Raw genomic sequence first — 12472 nt, forward strand, 5'->3', positions numbered from 1 at the left:
TCTTGGCAATAGACGCTATAAAAAAGAGAAGTCTGATGAAACAGGCCAGACTTGAAGGCATATTGAAATCTGGAAGATTTAATTTAATATTTTTATTACATACTTTTGGAGCGCTCATTATACCCCCACCCTCCAGGAATTTATTTACCTATGGAAAATTATACTGCTGATTACAAGATTGCAGGTTCATTTTCAGTGCTGAGAATTCTCTTCTTTTTTCTACAGCTCACATTACACTTGCATGACTTGTAAAGTTTTGTAACATCTTGAAAATGTTAATGCTACATTGTGGAAAGGTACCTATAGAGGAGCTAGGCAGAGCACTTGCTTTGCAGTCTTTTTGGCAGGGAAAATGTTTCTTGGTTTGAATAGGTCTGTAAATGTTTTCTTTGAGAGATTGAATACTGAGTCACAAGGTGCTTACAAGAGCTGCCTTGGGTTTGTCCTTCAGGCTGGGTGCGAAGTGAGAAACTGAGAGAGTTATCTTTAAAACATAAGAAGGAATGCTTTCTACAGGGGAATAAAAAGTTATGCAGAAATTGTGACTAGTACATATGAATTTATACTGGCAAGATCCCTGCGGTAAATGTTTGACAGACAGGACAACATTTTAGTCAGAATTTCAGTTTTTCCAATAAATCATTGCACCTGAGCATTTAAATCATAATTCATGTCAGCCAGCACTGCAAGCTGAGTTAAGGTCAGGAGAGATTTCCAGACGCCTTATGATGATTATCTAACAATTCAGCTAATAAAACCATAGAACTGGATGAGATTTTTGTCAGTTCTGATGTCACAGCAACAGAGACCTTTGACTGAAATAATATCATGAATATTGGATAAGATCCTGCAGTGCTGCTCCTCCATGTTATGATATTATCCAAGGATGAAGGTTGTAAATGAATTGTACTGTTTGCTTTCCAGTGGGTAAAAACAAACAACCCCCCCTCCCCCAATAATCAAGTTCCAATACACAACTAGGTTCAATATAGCTTTTTCTTTATATATATCTGTATATATATCAAGTAAAAAAATCTAAAATAGTTGGAAGTAAAAAATGAAAAAATAGCCAATTGTGTTGTTTTTTGTTTTTTGTTTTTTTTTTTTTTCTTTACAGTGATATGGTAGCAAATACAAGACAAATGAGTGATAAACCTTTGTATAGGAGTTCTGGTCCCACCGCCATCAATAGAGCTCAGACTAGAAAATGGAACAAGGTGATTTTGGTTTTTTTCTTTTCAGCTTCTGTGAGTGACAAAGGTGATGTGGGTAAGACAGGAGGAAATCATAGCAGTCAATGAAATAAAACTCTGAAGTGTTTTCCAAAAGACCTGAAACACTACAGGGTACAAATTACTTCTGAACTGGGGGAGCAAACACAAAGCATTACCAAGTCCTACTGAGGCTGAAAATAACATATACTTATTCTGGCTTCAAAAATATGTCCCTTTTGTGCTGCCTTACCATAAAACCCCTCACTGTTAATGCTCCCCCTTTCCCCCTGCAGCCAATAATAAAAAAGCAAAGCCACAAATCAACTGAATGGGCTCAGCCAGATGTGAGACCTCAGCGATGCACAAGTGGCTGGCTGCCCTTTGCCCAGCAGTGATTTTTCTTTTTTTTCCAGAATCCTTTTACGTTGAAAACACCAATTGACTAAGATTGGCAAATGGTCACACTGAGCCCTATTTTGGCCATAGAAAAGAAAGAAATACTAGTCTCAGCATAGAACAAGATCATATAGACAGTCAACACAAAACAGTATTTTTTCAGTTGTCTGCATAATAATATGTTTGCATATAGAACAGCTTTTGCATTATTGCTCTACTTATAAGAATATAGTAAGGAACTTATACCAGACTTGCACGTTACAAACTTAAGGTTCTTTGGTGAAGAATGAGAAAACAGTATTTTCATTGTACTTAAATCTCAGAGAAGTTTTCATTTTTTATCTGTTGATCCTTTGGATTCTCTCACAGAGGAGGGAAAGGTATTGAGTCAGCTTTACCATCGCAACAATGGCGACCCCGCCAATCATCATGCATGTGGGCCAGAAGAGAGAGTGGAACAGTACGTTGTGGCTGTACAGTTTGGTTAATATCACATTCTTCTGCACGCCTTCAGGGTCATAGAAGCAGGAGAAGCGCTGGTACTTTCTGAAGTTTTCCATCACGATGTTCACCAATGACATGGACTCCTCATAATTCTTGCCACATTTGGGTATGTATGAGCACTGGGAAGACATTAGAGGAAGAAAAATGTATTTCCAAACCAGAGATGATGTCTCTTTTCAGGTGACAAGCAGGAAAATCTCAAGATGATTATGCTTTTCATAATAGTCTTAATAGGAGTGGAATACTATTAAGCCTAATAATAAAATTATCACAGACAGAACAATGTTTTGCGCATCTACAGAATTTCCCATTGGAGAACATCCAAATATTGTACAAACATTAGTGCTTTAATCTGCACAGTGGCCTCGTGAGTTAGGTGAATATATTATTATTGCTAATTTATACATGCTAAAATGGAACTGATGAAGTACCTCTTCATCTAAAGTGGTGTGCGTATGCTTGCAGTTAGATGGGTAACTGACTCTCTGTAAATAAAAATCTGGTAGTTTATATCTCATTTGGATTGGATCAACGTGATCATGGTGGGCACAGGAGTTCACTTGCAGAAAAGGCTGATGAGAGGCCTTTATACAGATTTTCCCATGGGGGTAATTCCTCAATTAGAGAAAAACAGATAGTTTAGGAGAAAGTACTGTTTTCCTCCTGAAAACCCATAAGACATTCATTCAACTTCTAACTGAGGATCAGCCTGGGTACCAGGATCGGTCTTCGTATTGTTTTTGCTCTGGACCCCAGTCTAAATCTAGCAATTCATTTTCTCTGAGGATGCTGCTTGAATTTCAATCTCAGTCACTGCGAAAAAAAGGTTTGAGGGCAGCTTTATCTAATACAGTTTCAAACTAGAATTCTCAAAGAATATTAAGGGCAAATTAATATAAAAATCAGCTTATGGAGTCCATGCATTACAGATATTTCATGGGATGCGTAGGACAGTAGCCTGGGCCTATGCTGACCATTTTCTATGAAGAACTAGTGTGGGCTTGTGAGGTGATGGGCAGACATGCAATGATTGAGGCCATATCTGCATTTTGACCTAGAGCAGAAAGACCTGAATTTGCTGTTGCTGCTGCTGGTCTGGAAAAGGATTGATAGGAGCAGTACAGGGCACCTTGCTCCCTCCTCATGTCTAGACATGCCTCTCCACACCTGAAGGGTTTCTACACCTGTACAGGTTTTTGATTAACTGCTTCAGGAGGGGTGGAAATCTGCTGCTTAACTGCTTGAATGTGCACGGGGAGACCCAGCAGGTCACTGCTCCCTTGCAGTTATGGGGTGATTGCGGGTCCCACCATGCTCCTTGCCTGCACTGCTTGTCCTGGGCCAGCATCTAAAGTAGCTCCAAATAATTAAATGAAAGTGAGCTTTGCAAAATAAAAAAAGATGTTTTGATAAAAATAATGTGACCCATGGCTTTTGATTATTACTGGCTTAATGGACATACTTTATAAAAGCCCCACTGTTCTTTTTCAAGACTACACCGCGACTTTTTTTGTAATGTACTGTGACATATCTCTAGTCCTAATAATGATCAAAGGATTAACCTCGTAACAGGATTTGATTGATTCATTGGCAAGTTTATTAGCACAGAATATGATCTGAAGCATGGCAGAAAGATTGTCTGGTGTTAGCAGAGTGGAGCTATAAGGGTAGAACGTGGCAGCATTGCCATTATGAATATTTCATGGAGCTCCAGAAATTAGAGATGGAAAATATCAGTGGTAGCATCTCATTCATCTTCCTTCTTGTGTGGGCCTGCTCCAGGATGTTCTCTTGCACTCTGCCCATCTTTGTCTTAAATGCCTAAAACCACAGCCCTCTTCCAGTGCCTATGACTCTTTAATAGATCATAATCTAGTACGTAAGGGAAATTTCTCAGTGAAGAGTACCCCTTTCTTTTACTAAATTCTGTGCTATCACTGTCTAACAGCAGGCATTTCCAGCTCAGATTTCTTTTCCCCTGCCTTTTCCCCCCCCCCTCTTGCAAACTATGAAATATTCTGAGGGAAGGGATTAAATGAGGACTTGGCAACTCTTTCCGAAGTCCAGCCCTTCTCTTTTGACAGAAAACAGCAGGCATGTAAAAGCCCAAATGATGACAGATTGTTGGATTCAAGGACTGTGGAAATGTCCCAGGAGTGCAGTGGGGGGAGGTCCGACTTCTTGCAAGTCTGAATATAGTCCAAGCATTTTCAAAGGAAACCTGGTGCTCAAGCAGAACTTCAGTTGTTGCCTTCTACACCTGATGACACAGAGCCATCAGCCATATTGAGCTGGTTGGGCTGCTCATGACATGAGGGCCTCAGAGAGTGAATCTCCCAGAAGTACAGTTGTGCAGGGGAAGGTTGACTCACTTTGCTTCTGTGCCAGCCTTTTTCTGCTGAAACCATACCTCTCTCCCGGCTATGGTCTTCAAGATATGGGTGCCCTCTACTCCAATGTGCTATCTGACTTGTTCCAGTTCTTCTGAGCTCTGGGAGGCAGCTTGGTCTCAGCTTCAAGGAGCTCCTCTGCAGAAGGACTTTTTGTGTGCATTGAGTTATAGTTGTAGGGTGCTTCTGACCTACTTCCATACTTCGGCTTCCCCTCTGAGATCCCAGGGATAACACAGGGCTGACTGCCATGTTGGTGACTGCTCTGTTGTACAGGTCATTGGCAAACATGTATGCAGGTGTGGATAATGGGATGTCTTTGTTTTCTTTGGTTTGGTCTTCATTATTTTTCTTCAATGTCTGGCAGGGAATTTAGATCTGCAATTGTTACACTGTACCTGTGAACCTAAACTACTAAATCTGCTGTTTTATCACAATGTCTGCATTGTCAAACACTTGGAAATGTGGAAATCTGAAAGTAAATAATGTCTGGTCCTCTACCTCAAGTGAGGATTCTGTGATACAAAGTGAGAAAAGAGGTTCTTGTGTTGCTTGCAACCTGATCACAAGAAGGATGTACTAGACAGTTATGGAGAGACCTTACTTTCATGTTTCCAGCTCTGCTTTCCTTGTTTAAAGGGTTGGATAGGTAACCTGTATGAACTGACATGTCCAGTCCAATGCCCTGCATAGTGCAGAGTTGCTCAGGGACTTGTCCAGTCAAGTTACAAGTAACTCCAAGGATAGAGATCACAAAGCATCTCCAGACAAGCTGGGGGCAGTTTCATTTAAGTCAATGACTGACTGGGCAGTGATATATATGACTCTCATCATGTCTGCCACTGGAGTTTGTGTCCATGCTGAGCCTGGGAACTTTGACAATATATGCTGTGGCAATCTTTGTGAGAATTGTGGCATCAGTTTGCATCTCTTCTGAAAAGTGTAACAGGTTTGAACGGGGGGCTGAAGGAGGAGCCTTGTGTCTGAGCTGGTCTGATACTGATTCCTGCAGACTGAATTTTCTGGTCCCAGCCCAGAAATGGTTGTACTGGGAACTGCAGCTGAATATTGTGGCTTCCCTGCACCAGGCAAATTACCCCTGCATTATAAACACCTGAACCTTCAGTAGGCGATCACAACATCCCCCATAATTTTTGAATCTCAGGCAGTTAAAGCTGGCATAACAGTGATTCTGGTGATTCAGTCCTGCTTGCTACCTCACTTATGGAGCATGTGTTATAAATTAGCAGTAGCTCAAATAATAAAAATGTATATAATAATAATAATATAATAAAAGTGATATAGCCATGAAGAATCCCATGTGCTTTCGTGGGAAACACTTGAGCAGTTCAACTGGTATCCACTTACTTAGCAGTGATTCTCACCAGAGATGGGCAGCAGCATGCTGTAGATAAATTACACCTACTACTTGCTATACCTTATTAGCTCAGACAGCAAGTCTCCTAGTTTAATCATTATTTAATGTCAAAATGCATTTTGCTCCATCCATGCTACGTGGTGGGGACAGGCGAGTGATGGGCTCCAGATGCCACTCTGTGTGTGTGGTGGTGCTCAGTGAGGTAGAGGTTCTGAAGGTCACTGGTGTTGGCCTTGGAGGGTAAGCACTGTGTTCTGCAGTGTCCCCAGTAATGTCATGGCTCAATGAGACAGGGACAGCTACTATTTTGTTTATTTGGCAAGAACAAAGATAGGAAACATGGGCCTGAGCAGGTGGATGGGAAGAGAGAGCAAGCATCCAGCTGGAGTGCTCAAGGCTGCTCTTCCTGCTGCATGGAGCCGCTCTCCAGCTGGGGGAGAGGGAGCACCCCTCCAGGAGCTGAGATAGGTTGGTGCTGGTCTGAGCTTGGAGTCTCTGCTGATCCCAGCTAGGCACAAGAAGCAAGGTATTTTATAGGCACTGCAAACTTCCATTCAAAGCTGCATTTGGATTCAGGTCACATAGCCAGCATCATGTCAGGAAAACCTAGGAATCCTCCTGAGAGCAGAGTTTAACTTGTAAAACAACCTTGGGCTGGAGAAGCATTAACTATGCCTACATTAAATTAAGAGGAGGCGGCATGTGGGAGAATTTCAAAGTCCATTTCAGCAAGCAAAAGTCATCAATAAAAGAATGTGGAGATTTATTTGAATCCAGTGGAGCACAGAGACCGGTTTGATCTGTTTTAATCAAATTGTGGCATGAGTGTTGCTGGATTTTGCTTCTGCCCCATCAGAAGCCACAGGCTTAACAAAAATGGCAAGTGCCTCCTTTCTGCACTGATGTTGAGCTGGAGGAGAAGAGGGGGGCACTGTTCCCCGTTTCACACTTCAGATCCATAGAGCTTTTCCTCTCAGCCACAGGAACTAATTATCTACCAGAATAACTGGCCCAGTGCAACCATGACATGCTTTGACTGATTTTAATAACACTTCATCTTAATATGCAGAAGTAATTTGGTCTACTGAAATGCTGCCATAAATAGAAACACAATAGGTTACATTGTCAGTAGCTTGAACTGAGGCTCTGCTGTTACAGGCTGTGCTTTGCCAAGCACCCACATTTGGACATTCAATGACCTTGGATAACTAAGTAGTTAATGCAAATCTAGCACTTATAAGTCAAATGACTTAGCTGCGTCCTGGCTCACTGCAGTTTGCAGTCTTAGGTACCCAGGTGCTGTTATATATATGAAGATAAGAAGTTGAGGAGAGGGATATTTCTTAGTCCGATCCTGCCGTGCTGCATGGAGGGAGCAAGCACCCTCCTTAGCCACCTCCACTCCCTAACAAAGAAGTGGTTGCTTGCCTGGTTTGATACACAACACTGCATCAGCTGCACAGCTGTGGCTGTAGGCTGGCAGGGAGATGCATTCTGTGCATCCGCTGTGTTCATTATAGCCTCTAGACAGGAGCTGTCTCCATCCCACCTGGATGGAGTTCTAATGGATTTTGTATTTCCTGAAGGAGACAGAGGAATTCTTCTTAAGATTTGTTAAAAATACTTTTTGTTTGTTTAATGTCTGGAATCCGGGAAGTTGTATGAGAAATGTGAGCTGACTCCCTAGCTTATACATGCCCCAAAGCCGGGCCTTTTCTTTTTATGCTGCTACTTTTATCTTGACAGTCCCTGCTCAGCACGTTTTCAGCATCTTTGCACCATCTACAGGGCTAAATGGTCTGCCTTGACCACAGTGGCACAGCTGACCTCAGAGGAGATGCTCAGGATGCAGAATTTGTCACCAGATATTGAGACAGAGACACATCTGCTGCTAGACATGGGACTCTCATCTCTCCCTGTTGCCTTGCCTGGCCCAGTAGTAATAAGGCCATTTCTATTCTCACCCCTGTGGATGTTCTGTGCACATTACTAGGCGTGTTCACTATCATGCATTCATACCCTAGTGGTAAGTGACTTGTCCACAGCTCCACAGGAATATCAATGTCATGTATTCAGCGTTAGCTTGCACCTGTAAAACACTTGCAAAGGATGAGGAAGACTCCAGCCGTCAGGGGATATTGCCCCTTGAGGGAAGAGCTCATCCTCCCACTTAGGATGGAGGTGGAAATCTGCCCCCTCCAGAGATGTGAGCTCAGTCTGTGTACTGATTTCTGCTTTCTCTGCTCTGTATTTACCAGTGAAGCAGGAGCTGGAAGGCTGATATTGCTTTAAAGCGAGGAATGCGTAAAACAAGGTGAGAAACCCTCTGGAAACCCATTTAGGAAGAAATTTTATTCTATGCTCCTACCTCAGAATTAATTTTCATTGTTTCCTCGGTGTGGTAGAGCAGAAGCTTCTGGCCAGAAGAGGTGAGATTGACGTACACCTGGAGGCACGGGTACTGGGAAATTTTCCAGCAGTCTGGACCACAGCTAAATGAGCAGTTGAAGGTTTCTGTGATGGATGCATTGAGAAGTGAGCACTGAGCCTCTTCTGTCCAGACACTAAGTAGGAAAAAAGACACGTTAGAGCATGGCAAGAATGGGCAATAAGCGCAAAATGCAGGTCAGGCTTTCCATCAGGGATATACCAAGGGGCATCTTGTAGGAGACAGTACGTGTTGCAGGGCTTTGAGTGAAGGCTTGACTTTCTCACATCACACATCACAGACTGTATTATTCTGTACCTGAAGTTTGTGCTTTGGGAACAAAAATACATGACTCACTTATGTCTATGTATAAATGAAAAGGGCACTGGAACTTTTAGTCTGGAGAAGGTATATTTGAAACCAAATGGAACCGGCAGAGATATCAGAGAAGAAAACTGAGCAGCCTGCCATGGCAAAGAGTAAAATGCATGCAGTGTTGCATGACATGACACCCTGGACCAAGACATAATGGTTAAACAACAAACCCCATTCAGTTTAAAGTGAAGGTTGGCATGATGACTTTGAATTACCAGGGTACACATACTGATATGCATGAAGACACAGTAACACATAAGTGGTTCTGCATGCAGCTCTCCCTGTGGAAAGACTTCTTCTAGTGGCACCTTGCTTGTTTTTCCGTAAGTTAAGTCAGCTGTTGAAATTGGTCTATCTCAAATTTACCAGAGGCTAAAACTGAATGATAGAGCCTCAGTATGCACTGGCAATGTTCACCTGGGTTTCTTGCATGCATTTAAATATCTATGGCTGAATTTTCCTTGGGGATGAGAGCCATGGGAAGGGCATACTGAGGGTTCTGTGAAAAAAACCTTTCATGGGCTGGGAGAAGGTTTCAGTCCCACTCAGCACCTCAGCTTACACCCAGCATGGCTGTTCTGCTCCTCACCGTGAATGGGCTGAGGGTCTGCTTGTCCCTTGACAAACCTACAAAAGGCTTTACATGATATGCAATATCAAAGGTTTATGACAAATTATCCTGATATGTTACTTTGGCAGTTATTCTCCTTGTATTTTCAGTTTTACATTTAAATTATGCTACAATTTGTGGGGGGAAATCAAATGAAAAGGTTATTTACTTATTTTTTCCCTGCAAGTCAGTATTTTGTGGAAGCGGTGTTGCTGTCTGTAAAGGAGAATAATCCCTAAGGAGATCTGACTGTGTGAAGAGAAGTGATAGCAAAGACTCCTAGGTTGTCTTCTTCTCTCTTTTACATTTCTGACTGCTGTTTCATTCATGCATGGGGGTAATAAAATAACATCTACCTGCAACAGACTTGTGAAGGTGGAATATTTGATACTTCATAGGTGCTTTTGGCAATTTTTCATAGAGTTTGCAATATAAGTCATATCTTTCCACATGAGCAGTTTTGACCTTAGCAGCCTCTGCAATTGACCCTGAAATTGCTGAAAGGTAGGGGAGAGCAAGTTGGAAAAACAAATGCTCTTGGATACTTAACAGGTCTTGATCTCTGTTTTCAACTTAACTTTACTTGGATTTAAAAAGTAATAAATACCTTTATCATACAAATAAGATACTGCAGGTGAGTACTCTTCACCCTCAGGCATGGCTACATTTTCCTTATCATTGCAAGGTCAAGAAGAAATATTTCCCTGCAGTTGCACTTATATAATTGAGGACGTTCATACCAGTTAACTGGTATGCACTTATTGTACATGCCTAAAGAAGAAGCCAGTGGTTTGTAAGCCAAAACATGCCAAGTATTGGCTACTGCCTCAGGGTGGTTTGGGCACGACAGACTGATGTTTTGAACCCCAGTTACACATCCAGTCATCAGGGTGGAAAAAACATTGCTAACAGTCTTGTTACTGTCTGGGCTGGAGTTTTAATAGGGCTGGTGCTTGTGAACTGATTTCAAATGCTAATGAGTCACAGGTCAAATTTTCTGCTTCATGGCAGAGAAGGAAGGCAGAGATGGCCTCTGAAAAATTAAGTGCAGTGCAGTAATGATGAAAGATGATCTTTCACTTTCAGCAAATGCTATATTTCAGGAAGATTTCACTTGTTAAAATGAAAGTAATAGCCTACATGGAAAGCTACATGCATGCATACATACAGAGCAGCTTGATTTCTTTCCCAGATTAATTCTCCATTCTTCATTTGGAAATCTGTTTTTTCTTGAGGCCACTAAATATTTCTGCTGTTTTCTCCTGAATCTGGGCTTTGCAGCAACAGCCCCTGAGAGGCTTACAGGGTTCAGCCGACTGCCTGATATGGATATTATACTAGGGTTGAACTGTGGCAGATATAAAGCCTATGGATCAAGGTTTTGTCAAACAGGGAACTAATTCTTCCCTCACGCTGGTATTACCCAACATGCTTTCTCTCTAAGTATACCTAATTTATACTGGGGTAAGGAAATGCAGAATCAGGCCTATGCTGACCAAAGGGAAAAAAAAAACCAACTTTAATAAAAAGAGTTGAAAGAATAAGGCACATGAAGCGGGATCAGGGTAACCATCATGAAATTACCTTTGCATGTAAGACCGCAGCAGGGTGATTCCCAGGAGAAAGTACATCATGACAGAGCACACCATCATGGCCAGCCCGAGGAGTATGGCCCGGTCTTCTCCAGCTTTTAGGGCTGTAACTGTTTTCCTTTTGTCCAGTAGATCGTGATCCCTGATTTTTTGGTAAATATTTCTGAGGTTGAAAATAATACATTCTTATGTGAAGTTCATATCTAATCAAATAAGCTTTTACAGGGTGGGTAGTTCCACCTCCATACCCATCTTGTGAGAGAGAAAGGCTTAAGGGTCCTCAGGTGTCCTTTTTCATTGGATTCATTCTGACCTGGTGGAAACTTATTCATCTCCAAAATATATTACAGCCATTTCTGAAAAGGTAAAAACCTCTTATAGCAAATATAAAGATTAGACACTTGTGCCAGCTCAGTAAATCCTTCTTTGGTACAGCTTCATTGGCTCAGTTGAATTATGATAGCTGAATTTGACCTGTCAATGCCCTCTGAGGCTGCTAGAAGATGTTTAGGTATATGAGGTGTCTTTTCTTCAGTTCAGGTCTTATGTTTCCATAGGTAGAAATCAGCCTGAAGAAAAGCATCACTAAAATTATCTGAAAGGACCACATTCTATTTTCATTCCCTACAGGCTAATGGTTTAGGTGATTTTCTGCCCTGAGTGTGACTCAAAGCTCATGAAACTCTATGGGGATTTTGCAATTGATTTCTGTGGGGTTTTTTGATTGAGAGCTTATTTACTTTATTTGTAAAATAGCTTTTTGGAAGCCCAGCTACTCATTACAGGGAAAACCCTCGCAGAAAATTATTCACCAGAGCTATTTGTTCTGGGATTTTATTTATAAAAAAAAAAAAAAAAAAGAAAGAAGATACAACAAACCATTCCCCCTTCAGCAGAAAGTCCTTTGCATTTTCTAACCATAAATCCTTCTTTCATCTCTGAGCCTTTGATGATTCAATGAGTCATGAGGACACAATAGTGAAGAAGGAAATATTTGAGTACATTTCAAACACACTCAAACTTTGTGAGTTTAAAATGTACTTACAGACCTGAGGCTGGTCAAAATCTCCTGTGTTTTCTGCTACAGTTCTTTTGAATCATCCAGGCAGCACCCGAAGCATGTGAACCGCACACCTCTGAGCCCTGGCACCACCATAACATGGGCATAGTAGTACACGTGGAGGAAGTTCCTCTTCTACTGTCTGCAAAATGGCAGGTGAGCAACATCAACATCACTTTGGGCTCTAGCAAACCCACCACTCATTTTTGCTGAAACCACCAAGTTTTACTTAGCCTTGGAAATAAGCCCGATGTCAGACCAAACATATAGCTTACATTCACTAATAGGGACAAAGAAATGGAGTTAAGACAGATGTAAAACCATACATGAACAGAGTAGAAACAAGAAAATAGGCTTAATCATAAAATCCCTGAAACTGAAATTTAATATGTATTTAGGTGATGAGTCATATTCAGGAAAAGCACATATGGTGTGGGGTTTTGTAGCAAAAATCTTGCTTAGATGATACTGTTGTCAGTAGTTTCCTATAACTAAGACCCCTGAAGGTTTCTTCATCCAACTGTA

The 12472-nt window shown here is 41.6% G+C and overlaps 1 protein-coding gene across 4 annotated transcripts in view; it reads right to left on the reverse strand.

Moving 5' to 3' along the window:
• Positions 1-1505: 1505 nt before the first annotated feature.
• Positions 1506-12472, reverse strand: part of LOC130594524 (calcium-activated potassium channel subunit beta-2) — a 99748-nt gene continuing 88781 nt past the window's right edge. For 2 of the 4 annotated variants that reach the window (XM_057400489.1, XM_057400486.1), the window contains exons 3-5: positions 10880-11029; positions 8251-8446; positions 1506-2233 (exon numbers count right to left, since the gene is read on the reverse strand). In XM_057400489.1, the coding sequence (XP_057256472.1) occupies positions 1949-2233; positions 8251-8446; positions 10880-11029 (631 nt within the window). In that variant the 3' untranslated portion in view covers positions 1506-1948. Of the gene's footprint in view, positions 2234-8250; positions 8447-10879; positions 11051-12472 lie in introns of all 4 variants that reach the window. The other 2 variants (XM_057400487.1, XM_057400485.1) reach the window with 1 other exon arrangement.

This window comes from Pezoporus wallicus, unplaced genomic scaffold (assembly GCF_028554395.1).
Source record: "Pezoporus wallicus isolate ANWC-B61680 ecotype Strahan unplaced genomic scaffold, APGP_CSIRO_Pwel_v1 contig_6897, whole genome shotgun sequence".
NCBI classification, from domain to species: domain Eukaryota; kingdom Metazoa; phylum Chordata; class Aves; order Psittaciformes; family Psittacidae; genus Pezoporus; species Pezoporus wallicus.